The following is a 14,373-nucleotide window of genomic DNA, read 5'->3' on the forward strand; positions in this document are numbered from 1 at the left end:
CGCTCGAACACCACGCCATGGATCCACAAAGCGAGCAGAGAAGCTCCGCCACGCAGAGCGCTGGTGTGTCCCAAACCACCTGCACAGCCGCCGCGACACCACCGAGCAACATCGCTCGGAACATCACGCCAAGCATTAAAGCACAGAGCACTGGACAACCATGAAGTAAAATGAGCAACGAGCTCAATGCAGTCCACAGCTGGGAGCGCAGGCATCACCCACAGCGAACCAAGGCCTGGAGGGAACCGACGCCCAAAACTAGGTCCGGAGCTACACCACAACCGGTGGAGAAAACAAACAAACATCAAACTACACAAACACACACAAAAAAAAATAGAAAAAGAAATAAAATTAAAAAAAAAATATGAACTGCATTTGACAAATGTCCAAAATGTACTTACTTGTTTTAAAAAAAAACTTGTTTTATTTTCAAAGGTGCTCCAAATAAGACTTTTTCAAGACATTTTGTCTATACAAGATTTTCAAGATGGACTGTCTAAAAACTAGCCTTTCTAGCTAAATGAGGTTTTGCTTGTTGGGCAATTATGTCTTATAATAAGGGTGGCTAGATGTTTTGACTTGAAAATAGACAAATAAACTTCCTAAGATTTTTATTTTTTGCAGTGTATTTGAGCATATCACACACAGAAAACCCGGGATTTTATGATGTCATTTGCATAAGACTAGCATCCGCATAAGAACAAGCCATTTTGCAAAATCTGTAAATGAGATTACGTGGCTCAAGAATGCGATTCGAAGCAAGTGTATGAAGCTTGGTGCATGTTTTTATGCGGTAGAGTTCCATTTTTTGTGAAAAATGTATTAATTGCAGTTACAAAGGTAAAAATCAAGACACCAACGTGACCCGTGTCTGGAAACCAAACTACACACTATTTGTGGCTATCTGATGGTAAATTGTTTTCTATTAGTTTGACCTCAGGGTGTCTTTACCCCCATGCTACCTCACTATCTGTCTTTGGACAGCATAACTGTATATAATAATGCCTTGGAGGAACTCATTCCACTCATGTAGTGTCTATATTGTGTCTGTTTATCTTCTGCAGTACTGGTATGAAGGTAATGAGATGGGGGACCTGCCTGTGGATTTCTCCATCGTCTGGGACGGAGACTTTCCCATCGACAAGCCCTCTGCTCTGAAAGGTATATCTTGCTGTTTCATAACCTGTGCACAAGAATTCAAAGCCTTAATTGAGAAATCTTTACAGCAGCAGAACAGAACTGTAGCCACAGAGGCCTTTCATAACAACATAATTAGTGGATAAAGTCCAGCAAAGTGTCCCGATTTCAGAAAATAAAAGGCAAGAGTGAGTGGAGGTGACAGTCGGCACGGCATGGATGGATTTTTAACCTTTTTTTTTTAATATCGAGATGTTCAATGGATGCGTACATTATGACTACTTTTAGCACTGAGAAAAAAAAACTTTTTTATATTTATTTGCTTTGCATTGTATGGTTTGCTTACTCTGCACCAACCGATGTGCAAATAGCCGAGAAATAATCAACTGCAATATTACAATCTATAACACAAAGTCAGGATGGTTAATTAAGGTAATCAAATGCTAAATTTAATAGTTAGAACAATAAAACCGAACAAGCGCAGGCTTAACAGATTGCTAATAAAATTTAACATCCCATTAAAACACTGAATTTTGATCGTGAAGCAATCAAAGTATCCCCGTCAGCATCGGGACAGAGCAGAGAGAGGAGGTTTCTTTGTTGTCAGTGGAAAAACGTGTTGGTGTGTGGGTGGAGCATATGTCACGATTTACGAACACGAAATTTACTGCCTTTGGCCTGGTTCATACTTCTGTGTCTACATGTTTAGATATGCAGTAGGTAGGTCACACTTTGGAGAAGAAGAAGCAGCAGTTTCATACATACTTACTTCCAAATCCTGGATTACGTTACAGGCATTTTAGCAGACGCTCTTATCCAGAGCAATGTATAACGCACTCAGAGCAGCCTGGGGAGCAGTTGGGGGTTAGGTATCTTGCTCAAGGGCATTTCAGTCATCCCTGCTGGTCCAGGAAATCGAACCGATGACCTTGTAGTCCCAAAGCTGCTTCTCTAACCATTAGACCATGGCTTCTCTGTAATGCAAGGCTGACACTTGCACGACTTTTGGCCACGATTTTGTCGTGGCAAGTCGTGCCATTTTGGGGCACGAACTGGGAGGCTCCCGCACTGTTCACGACTAGTTCACGACGAGTTCACGAATGCGTGCCCGTCCACATTCACGAACTGGCACGACGAGTTCACGCATAGTTTGCGCATAGTTTACGCACTTCCCGCATTGGCACGAGTTTGCGCAATTCAGACGGTGTCATGCCGACTTGGGCACGCCATATAAAAAGGGGGCCTCCCCAACCCCTGGTCATTTTTGAATTGGCTGTGGAAGAGACAACATGCTGAATACCAGAGACACAATCATTGCAGAGAAGAGAAGATGCCTATACCTGGCAGCTGCTCTAGCCATTGAACTGCTCGTGAACTCGTCGTGAACTGCTCGTGCCATGCGCAAACTGTTCGTGAAGTGCATAAACTAGTCGTGAACTGCTCGTGCCATCAATGCGTGACCGTGTCAGTGGGAAGGCACGGCCACGCTGCGACGCGCACCAATTCGTGAACATGTCGTGAACTACTCGTGAACTCGACGTGAGCTGTTCGTGAACTATTCATGGCAGTTCGTGACAGTCGTGGCATGGCGCGCACTTCCACGCACTGGCACGCATCCTCCCGCATCGTCCCGACGAGATCACGAACAGTTTGCGCATAGTTCACGACCCGGTCGCGAAATTTTGTCATGACCAAAATTTTGAACATTTCAAAATTCTCATCCCGACATGGCACGCAGTCACGACGGGTTTACGCACACTTCACGCCAGTTTACGACTAGTTTGCGCACTGGCACGACTCGAGTCGTGCCAATGCGTGCCACGGAATCGTGCAAGTGTCAGCCTTGCATTAATTGGCAATACGCTGCTATTAGGTATTAAAATGGACCACATACTGGTAGGGAAGACCTAATTTGCACTTTCAGACCAGAGGAGCTTTCTCGTAGTTCTTAGAAATGTTGGAGGAAATTCCCACTTTTTTGTGTCCCCATGTCCACTTTGCAGGAACTGGGGATTATCATAGTCCTTAAAACACCTTTTCAAGGGCCCCCCCCCACTTCTACTTCAGGGTAGTAGGTGCTGTCGGAGGAACACATGAATGATGTAAGTGTGCGGTGACTGGATGTCAGATGCGCGAGAGAGGCGGACGTACATGCAGAAGTGTTTATTATAATAAAGTGCAATATATACAAAAGGTGCATGAAACACACACAAAGCAAACAGTCCAAATTGGCAGGCAAGGTCACAAACGAGAAACCAGGCAATGGGTCAGTCGAGGCGCAAACAAGATGTCGTAGGCAAAACGAGGATGAGAACTAGAATCGGGAACAGGAGTCGAAAAACCAGGAAAACCACAAACACGGGAAACAAGGCTCGGTAATGCGCACTGAACGTGGCGTAATGCTTCGCATCGTCCTTGCATCAGCGCAGTCCTTATATAGCCCAACACTTAGTTCATTAATTGAGAACAGGTGCGCCTTGTTCACGGTGTGCGCGCAGCCCGAGGCACGTCTTTTGGTGCACGCGCCACAGCACGCAGGACTGGAGCCAATGCAACCGCATTTTTAAAAATCTGTGTAAATCTATAGCCGTGCAAACAACAGCTCCTTACGTTAGCGTTAAAAAATGAAATCAATAAATAAATACATCAATGAAAACAAGGACAAATGGACTGAAGGTGAAGTTCAGGCTTTATTGAGCACACATGCGATGGAGAAAACGCAACGTGATTTTGACGTGTGAAAATCTTCGCGAGCATTTCCTGTTAACGCCATGCGAGCAAACCGGCTTACATCGCTTCAGCGTTTCTTCTTTGGGTGAGAATGCAAACGGAAGAAAAGCCCTTGAAAGTATGTAGTTCTTGTTTGGACCTGTGTCCATTCAGCTCCAAGAGCATTAGTGAGATCAGGCGCTGATGTTGGATGAGGAGCCCTGGGGTCCAATCAGTGTTCCAGTTCATCCCAAAAAGGTGTTCAGTGGGGTTGAGGTCCTGGCTCTTGGCAGGCTACTTGATTTTTCTTCCACTCCAACTTTGGCAAACCACCCACGCCTAGGCGCCCACATACTTTTGGCCATATAGCGTGTATGGCATAATGTCGTTGAAATGCACAGTTTAGTCATGTTAATTATCCAAACACTGCAGCTAGCTAACTATCATGAACTGAAACGCTTGTTATGTTCAATCCTACATGTAATTGTATTGCTATCTTGATCTTTTTCACTTTCCCACTCTGGTACTTTCTGGAGATTTTTATGCTAATTATTAGGGCTGGGTACCAGTACCGTGTACCGGTACAAAACCGGTATTTCTTGCTGGACCGGTCCCAAAAAAAAAACGGTCCGGAAAAAAATCAGTGGACCGGTTGTTGGACCGATTAGAAAATTCACCGTACCAGGCTACCAGCAGGCGGTCACATAACAGTGTTACTGGTCTAAGAAAATAACAAAACCGAGCAGATTTAGCTATCCGTGGTTACTCTCTTTCAAAGATGTTCGCTGTGAATCATATCTAGAAACACTTAAAGGACGAGTCAACAGACGCCAAGGCGAGTATAGTTAGTTTTGAGACAAAGTGCGAACCTGAAAAATTGTATCGATCAAGAATAGTGATCCGACACATGCATGCACTTGTACTCACGTACATTTACACGCGAAATAAAAATGACACCCAAACAAACCACAAATCGGTTTACCGATATTTTTTTCCTTCCTGTGTGCCCACAGTCAGCTTATTTCCATGAGTTTGGAAAGCCGAAATCCATCAATAAACAAAGAAACTGGCGCTCGCCGCTCGCTCAGCAAAACACACCGCCATTTTGAACAAGGCTGAGATCTCGGAAAATCTCGCGAGATTTCTGCATATTAGTTGCTTGTGCATTGAAAATAATCATATCGTTCTAATATACAATTTGAACATAATTTGTAGGACTCACAGAGACCTGTACTTGCGTCTCGCTCCCCAAAATATGATGTAGTACTGCTGCACTACTATAATCAGGTCCAGGTCCAGATCTGGACCTGATCCTCTGGACCTGGACCTGAATTTTCTGTACCGGTACCCATCCCTACTAATTATATTACTTCATTGTAGCAATGCCAGAGTTGCAATCTGATTAAAAGAGTATATTGACAGTATTACTCTGAAAACTCTTGATAAAACCCTTGGAAGAAGGGTCACGACATCGCCTCATGTTTCCGGGTATACAACCAGACACACCTCCTCACCTCGACCAATCGGTGTTCAGTTAAAGCGTCGTAAATACACACGGCATGTTGTCAGGCAGCCGGGACGCCTTCGTGTGCTATGATAACCGTAACCCATCCCACAACCCCCCCAACAAAACCACCACTTTGACTCACGTGAACAATCCTGGAGGGTGAAACTGTACAGATCATGGGTGCGTTTAGAGAGATCTCACTTACATTGAAGGTTTTAAGCCCCCTAGTGGTAGAATGTGAGATTGGGGGGAAAAATACAGTATAAATAGATAAACAGATTTAAAAAAAAGAACATTCCTGTCTTCTCTTTGTGTTCATAGTTTATTCAGTGCTTTAGTCTGCTCCAGTGGACAGAGCTTACTTTTTCCATCTCTTCAGCCTTATATATATATATATATATACACACACAGACGTTCTCATCTAGAACGTCGAGCATATTTTATTAATAGATTACTTCAGTGTCTATTTTTGTTTTATAGCTTCATTCTGTGGCTGGTATGGAAAGAGTCCTTTGTTCCCACTGTGTCGTGTACAAATTATACTTCAGAGTGAAATGGAAAACGATGAACAGACTGATTTATTGGAGATTTTGATCTTTTGTCTGGAGAGGAGACTGAAAGAGAGTAGAAATTCAAATATCCCAAATTTGACGATGCTAAAGGAAAAAAAAAACCCAGAAGATTTAACATTTGTGTCATCTGTTTCCAACAAAGATGGAAATCTATAGCACTATAAATAGCAAGCAGCTCATATACAAGACTACGGGTAACGCTAAGCAAATCATAAATCTCATCTCATTATCTGTAGCCGCTTTATCCTGTCCTACAGGGTCACAGGCAAGCTGGAGCCTATCCCAGCTGACTACGGGCGAAAGGTGGGGTACACCCTGGACAAGTCGCCAGGTCATCACAGGGCTGACACATAGACACAGACAACCATTCACACTCACATTCACACCTACGGTCAATTTAGAGTCACCAGTTAACCTAACCTGCATGTCTTTGGACTGTGGGGGAAACCGGAGCACCCGGAGGAAACCCACGCGGACACGGGGAGAACATGCAAACTCCACACAGAAAGGCCCTCGCCGGCCACGGGGCTCGAACCCGGACCTTCTTGCTGTGAGGTGACAGCGCTAACCACTACACCACCGTGCCACCCCAAATCATAAATGTCAGTTAAAAAAAAAAAACTCCAGTTGCCTGGGAATTGACTTAAATGTGGTAGCTAACATAATATAATGACATAATATGAGCTTATTAGCTATGCTAAGATAAAGACAATGTGAAACGAATCAGCATGTGATAGCTATTCTCTTATAAAAGAGTTTACAACATATGCGTATTGTGTTTGCGTCCTCAACAAAAAGTTCGCAAGTCGTTGATGAAAGTTTCAGATCTGAGTTATGGATTCACACCAAAAAGTTATTATTCGAATCGTAATTTTCTCTTGATTTGTTTAAACGTCGGCGTTTTCTCATATCTGCATTCACTTAATTCTGTCAGGATCCCTGCACGCTAATTAAAACCATTCCAGTTGACCAAATAGCACTTTAGCTGATGTGTGTAGTGCAGCAGGTCGTGTATATACCGTACTATAGTTAGAGCATTGAGGTGCTTCGTACCACCACGAAGCAGGTTATATTTAACAGTTATTCTGCGAAATCGAGTCGTACATGAGCTGATAGCCGACAAGGCGCGTAGTTGGCTATAAGCCATGTACAACCAGATTGAGTGGAATAACTGTTTTATTCTGGATTCACATTCACTGGATTTTGAGAAACAGAGCATTTTTATTTTTATTTTTTGCAAATTCAATGAACAAAAACTTTATACAAAACATCCGACAAAATAATTTCCGCTTAGAACGTAAACAAACCGGCGAAATCACAGGAGCAATTTGTGAAAAATGCGATGATGATAATTTTTGAAAAATAAAAAAGATAAGTTCTCACCATCAAATACTTTTCCATATTTTGTGGCCGTTTTTTGTATTTTGGGGGGTTTTGTTTTCAAGTAGAGTTTTTATTTCGTCCTCGGTTGGTTCAGCAACACGCTCCGCCATTTTGTTTTTCTCTACTCACGGTATATGAGCTGATAGCCTAGTAGTAGAGTAGCCAATCAGAGTGTGCGATTGCTCAGATCCAGTTAATGTGGATAGAATAATTAAACATATACACCAGTTTATTTTTTTGCGGGAACGCCAATGACTGGAATAAAAAATAAATAAAAATAAAAAAAGTCTAGTGCCCCCTGCTGGCTGGCTGGCTGGCACTGCCTTGTCACTTTTAGTTTTGCTGATATTTGCACATTTTTCCCCAGAAATTAGTTTTTAAATTAGTTATTCTATTATATCGTAAGAAGGCGTGTATTCACTTGGGAATTAAGTGATTGACAGCCTGTGTGACGGGCTGGACCTTGGTATTGGGAGAAGGGGGCAGGCCTACTAAATGGGTAAGTTTACCTGACTTCAACTCTCGTCTCTACTGCGGAAACTCTGACTCCAAATTTTACAACATGGTGCAGGAATTTGGGCTTCATTTCTATAAAACAGAAGGGCATAGAGCCATGTCGGCCATGTTTTTGTTTTTTTGTTTTTTTTTAGTCACTGGTGAAAGCCAATAAGGAGTCAGGTTTTTCCTGCTTGTCTACGACGTAAAGCAGTTTGGGGACGATTCGTATTATAAGATAGATAGGTTCTGTCTGAGTGAAGATTTTGACGCTCCAGCTTTAGCACTCTAAAGTAATGAAATTTACATTTGCAGCCAATCAGGGGGCGGCACGGTGGTGTAGTGGTTAGCGCTGTCGCCTCACAGCAAGAAGGTCCTGGTTCGAGCCCCGTGGCCGGCGAGGGCCTTTCTGTGCAGAGTTTGCATGTTCTCCCCGTGTCCACGTGGGTTTCCTCCGGGTGCTCCGGTTTCCCCCACAGTCCAAAGACATGCAGGTTAGGTTAACTGGTGACTCTAAATTGACCGTAGGTGTGAAAGTGAGTGTGAATGGTTGTCTGTGTCTGTGTCAGCCCTGTGATGACCTGGCGACTTGTCCAGGGTGTACCCCGCCTTTCGCCCGTAGTCAGCTGGGATGGGCTCCGGCTTGCCTGCGACCCTGTAGGACAGGATAAAGCGGCTAGAGATAATGAGATGAGATGAAATTCTACAAGTTCTCGCGGGAAGCTGTGGTCTCATGGTTAGCGAGGCAGCTTTTGGACCAAAAAGTCACTGGTTCGATTCCCTGGACCTTTAAATAACTAGTAATAGCTTCAGCAGAAGCACAATACATTACATTTGACTTTCCTTGACACCAGATTAAGTAACCAGATGGTAAGTTGAGTTTTATCTGATTGATCCTCAATGAAAGATTCGGAGAAAACAAATGAAATGAAATGAAATGAAATAAAATGGGAAAATCTGAAACGGTTCTTCTGATGGAGGTGGTTGTGTGTGTGTGTGTGTGTGTGTGTAGTAAGGACTGGTGTGTCCAGCATCCTCCTGCTCTCTGGCCTCATCCAATCGATACACACCAACTCAACCACCTGCACTTACCCCAGCATGGCTGCTTATTGCAATTACCCAGAGAGCAGGGGCCTGTGTGTGTGTGTGTGTGTGTGTGTGTGTGTGTGTGTGTGTGTGTGTGTGTGTGTGAGGCAGAGTAGCAAGCTGAGTACAGTAAATGCAGGCGTGGGCTTTGCCTTGGCTGCTTTCACCCTTACAGTTCAATTATCGACTCAGTGCGAGCTTCTGGCTCCACTCCCACTGCTGACCTGCCTTCATCCAGCCAGAAGAGTGCAACACTTTATCTCTCCCTCCTCCATCCTCTCTGTCTCTCACTCTCTCAGTGTGTGTGTATGTGTGTTTGATGGTGTTACTGAATGTGCTCTCCACACAGCTCTCCTGTATAAGTGTGAGGCTCAGAGGGACAGCTGTGGTCTGTGTCTGAAGGCGAACAGCCTGTTCGAATGCGGCTGGTGTTTGGCAGATAAGCGCTGTCTCCTGAAGCAGCACTGCCCTTCGGCCGAACACAACTGGATGCACCAGGGCCGCCGCAACGTGCGCTGCAGTCATCCCCGCATCGCCAAGGTAACGCATACACATCTACATGTACACATATGCACTGTAATAATAGACAAAGACCCTGCGTTCACAACCTCACAGCAAGAAGGTCCGGGTTCGAGCCCCGTGGCCGGTGAGGGCCTTTCTGTGCGGAGTTTGCATGTTCTCCCCGTGTCCGCATGGGTTTCCTCCGGGTGCTCCGGTTTCCCCTACAGTCCAAAGACATGCAGGTTAGGTTAAAGGAAAAGGCAACTTTTGTACAAAATCACCACAAATAGATAGATAAATATATAAAGTAATCGATCATGGAATTTATAGAGAAAGAACAGACCGCATAACAGTATCTTTTAACTTTTAATAATATGGGCTTGCGCTGAGCTCAGCTTAGATGCGTTCCGCCATATTGATCTACTGCGTGACGTCATGCGGCCCACCACTGAAAAGAACTCTTCAGTGCTTCATGGTAATAAGGTAAAAAATCAGTACAATCGCTTCTTCAAAGTTTCACCAAATGGTTTTATTTATGCAACTTAAAGCTCATAATACTGTATAACTTTGGTCGAGTAAAAACACGGAGCAAAAACATGGCTGAATCCTGAATGACTCCTATTTGGATTTGTCCTACCAAGCCTACTGCGCATGCGTGAAGCAGCTCGGCTCGGTTTTCCCTTTCGGGCGCTCTCGTTTTCTGTTAGAATTTGGTAAAGAAAAAAAAAAAATAAATAAATATTATTTACCAGCTTACCGGGTCCATGAACATAAATCTGACAGCTGACAAGGTCGGGATATAAACAAATCGAATACAAGCCACCCGCCGGGACTCCTAATCACAGTGATCTGCTTGTAAACATTGTTTTCATGGGCCCAGTGACGTCACAGATCAGAGGGAGGTGCATTACCGAAAGATTCTGATTGGTTTATAGTTGCCCACAATCTCAAAATGGCTGCCTCCTCCAACTTCGACTCCTCTGTGTCAATTCATGATTTCAAAGTTAAAAATATTTTTTCATGTTCGATATATAATGGAAATAATTAACGGAATTGATTACGTATATGTTTTTCTCCTATTAAACACCTGGTTTTGTACAAAAGTTGCCTTTTCCTTTAACTGGTGACTCTAAATTGAGCGTAGGTGTGAATGTGAGTGTGAATGGTTGTCTGTGTCTATGTGTCAGCCCTGTGATGACCTGGCGACTTGTCCAGGGTGTACCCCGCCTTTCGCCCGTAGTCAGCTGGGATAGGCTCCAGCTTGCCTGCGACCCTGTAGAACAGGATAAAGCGGCTAGAGATAACGAGATGAGATGAGCTAGAAAGCAAAGCAAAACAAGTGGGCGGGGCAAACTAAATAACCGCAATTTGCAAAATAGTTAGTGAGGCGGGATAGAGTCTGCGAGTCGCAATAATAAGCAGGTTCTTTTCTATCCTAGCTAGCTCACGTTGATTCATACATTCCCGTCCCGTCGTCTGACGAGTTTTCATATTTTGAGTCAATCATTATATATTCCTGAAAAGCGTTGTTTGCTATGTCCACTGATGATGTCGCTAACACTACCGGAGTAACTGTTTTGAACTAGGAAGTGGGTGGTGCAGTGGTTAACGCTGTCGCCTCACAGCAAGAAGGCTCTGGGTTTGAACCTCACGGCTGACGGAGGCCTTTCTGTGAGAAGGTTGTACGTTCTCACCGTGTCCGCATGGGTTTGCTCCAGTTTCCCCCCACAGTTCAAAGACATGCAGATTAGGTACAATGGAGGCCACTGTGATTGGTGCAATCTGTTGTGGTTTCCCAGCCATAATGTACATATGTGTGTCCTTTCCGCAAATTTTCCGGTTCGGAGTATGTCGTGCGCATAAGGCGGCTACAGATAATGAGATGTATTTGTTTGTTTGTGTAGTTTGATGTTTGTTTTTGTTTGAGTGTTTTGTGCGCCGGTCGTGGTGTAGCTCCAGATCCAGTTTTGGGCGTCGGTTCCCTCCAGGCCTTGGTTCACCGTGGGTGATGCCTGTAGTCCTCGCTATGGACTGCAGTGAGCTCGTTGCTCATTTTAACATCGTGGTTGTCCAGCGCTCTGTGCAGTGGTGCTTTAGTGCTTGGTATGATGTTCCAAATGATGTTGCTCGGTGGCGTCGCGGCAGCTGTGTAGGCGGTTTGGGACTTACCAGCGCTCTGCGTGGCAGTGCGTCTGTGCTCGCTTTGTGGATCCATGGCGTGGTATTCCGAGTGATGTTGCCCGGCAGCGTCGCAGCGGCTATGCTGGCGGTGTGGGACTTGTTTTCGTGCGCCTTTTGGTGGGACTGTGGCTGCTACACCACTGGAACGACATCCTGACCTCTATTTGGTGGACTTTTTTTTTTCTTCTCCCTCCTGTAATTGTAAAGCAACCTTGGGTTTTGAGAAATGCAGTATATACTAGTAAATTGAACTCCTGCTGCATTACACTACCAAGCCTCCATATGCAGGAAATACAAACCAAAGTGAAATTGGACCAAGGGAAGTTACTGTAAGTCTGACATGAAATCATGTGCACGCAACCCAAAATGGTCCATTTTCCAGGCACCGACTACAAATGATACAGAACCTTGTGAATCCATCAGGAGACAATCTCGACTGTAGATTATTGGCAAATTTCCCAGATTTGTTGAGCAACAGACCACAAAATGCTGCTCGGCAGGTCGAGAAAACATGTGGTGAACTATTTGCCAAGCGCCAAGCGAATGTTGCGTGAAAACTGCACTCGCACGATCGACACATTTTCACTACAAATCAAAATGTCATTCGCTGATTTTTCTGGCTGGAGGAAGATCTATACTTGTCTCAGTCGTGGATGATGTTAAAAGTGGTAAACGTATCCCGTAGTGGTGCTATTGAGGTGGTTATTCGTTGATAGTTACTGGATCAGCCAGCGAGAACGGTGCAAAATATCACGCGCTTTTCAACGCCGTTTCTACGCATTCTGTAGAAAGAGCATCTGGGAGAAAAATCCCATGGCGCGACACACATTTTATCTATCAACACATATCTTTCTCTATCTCGCTATGGCAAAAGCTAATAAGTCATTAATTTAAGTGGAATTTTTGCATGGCAAACACACACAAACACATAAGTGGAGTGATACAGACAGTGAAATGTCCCAATATGGTTATAGGAAATATCTAGGCACTCCTGGAACACTGCTCGACCAATCAAATTCGAATTAAGTCTTACATCATAGCATGTGATTTGGAACACAGCCTTCAGGCTCATTTACGCTCCCTTTACAAACGAAAATAAATAAGTCTGTTACAAATGATGTAACCGTCACTGCCCAGATACTTCCATGTGTCATGTACGTTGGCGTGGCTGTTAAGAAATACATCCACTAGAAGGCAGATCGGAGTCAAAACAAAGGTGGAGGAGGAAGTCGTAATAACGTACCTGTTAAAGGGGAACTGAAGTCATTTTTAAACTTGCTTTATTTCTTAATTAACGTGTTATTCAATTACGTTTTCGGTTTTAGTAACCTTATATCGTGACTCGTATTGGCAACTAATTGCAATTAAATATTCTACTTATCGGCCTGTTCGGTTTTTAGCCGTGTTGAATTTAGTTCGTTTGGTCCACGGCAGGCGTCGCTTATCCGCGCGATCTTCACGAGACTTGTGCGAGACTTCGAAACGTCAAGTGTCAGCCAGGTGTCAGTGCCGCCATTTTGAAAACTGTTTTCCAAACGAAGTATTGCACAAAAACGAGTTTAAATGACGATTACTGCCGACTTTTTTCAAACTTTCCTGATCGCTATCAAAACAAACAAAACTCCCGGCTTGATCACGTCAGCATTCGAAAGAGGGCGCGCGCGTCTTTTGACGACCCCGTGTCCGAAATCGCTCCCTACTCACTATATAGGGCACTTTGTAGTGCTGTCCAGAACCTTAGTGAGGATTATTTACACCCTATATACTGTAGTGCACTCAAAGTATCCCATAATGCATCACGAAAAGTAGTTTACAACGATGTTCACTAACCAAAGCAATATATCCCATCATGCATTGCGGTCGCGCTGAAAAAAAAATCAAATTAAAAGTCTCAAATTTGATTTAATAAAAGGCAGCGGTAAAGAAGAAAGTATTCCGCCTTGATTTAAAAGAACTGAAAGATGCAGGTACTTTGTATTGATTAATGTCGGAAATGCGCTCAGTGTAATATGGATTTATCACAAAAACACAAGCGTGTATTTATTATTTTGAAAACCCACAAGCCGACTGATTATGTGACACCTTTTAATTATGCGACAGTAATGACGTAAATCCCAGCGCGACGGACAAGTGTCCGAAAGGGTTTTTACCATTTTACCAATGAGCTCACTGTATAGTCCTCTATATAGCAATTCCCTATACAGGGAGTAGGGAGTAGTGAACGAGTGAGTGATTTTGGACACAGGGAACGTTGGCAGACTTTGATTTCCGCTGTACGTTTTACTTCCGTCCTACGATGTCTTGCACAGGTCTCAACGCATCTCGTTTACGGCCGTCGCTTTGACGTATGGACTGAGATATTACAGAGCGTATTTCAAACACTCATAACTTGCTATAGCAGCGACAAAATAGCGATCGAAAATGCATTTAATAAAATGAGATAAATAGAATGTTGATGATAATAAAATTTGCCTTTAGTTCCCCTTTAAGAAAGAGGCAGAAGCAGTGGCAGCGTTCTAGACATCATATACAGTAGATGTCGTGTCTTGCTTGAACTATTGGCTACACTGCCCCCATGGTTTGTGGTCAGTGTTGGTACTGCATGCACAAATAAGGACAAAATGAATGCGGAATATGGACTGGAGGCTCCGTCTGTATCCATATACGCATTTAATCTCGAGCTTTACTGTGACTCATGATTAAACTATTATTGTTGCACCGACCAGTCGGAAATCTGTAATACTTTTAGCTCCGCCGACATGTTTCGCTTTGATGCTCTTGAGTCATCTGAGGTTCTTAAAA

The 14,373-nt window shown here is 43.9% G+C and overlaps 1 protein-coding gene across 1 annotated transcript in view; it reads left to right on the plus strand.

Annotated features, from left to right (window-relative positions):
* Positions 1 to 14,373, plus strand: part of plxna3 (plexin A3) — a 451,726-nt gene that overhangs the window by 368,529 nt on the left and 68,824 nt on the right. Inside the window, exons 11-12 of the mRNA XM_060932405.1 lie at positions 1,065 to 1,161; positions 9,239 to 9,429. Coding sequence (XP_060788388.1) covers positions 1,065 to 1,161; positions 9,239 to 9,429 — 288 coding nt within the window. The remainder of the gene's footprint in view (positions 1 to 1,064; positions 1,162 to 9,238; positions 9,430 to 14,373) is intronic.

The sequence above is a fragment of the Neoarius graeffei genome, chromosome 10 (assembly GCF_027579695.1).
Source record: "Neoarius graeffei isolate fNeoGra1 chromosome 10, fNeoGra1.pri, whole genome shotgun sequence".
Classification (NCBI taxonomy): domain Eukaryota; kingdom Metazoa; phylum Chordata; class Actinopteri; order Siluriformes; family Ariidae; genus Neoarius; species Neoarius graeffei.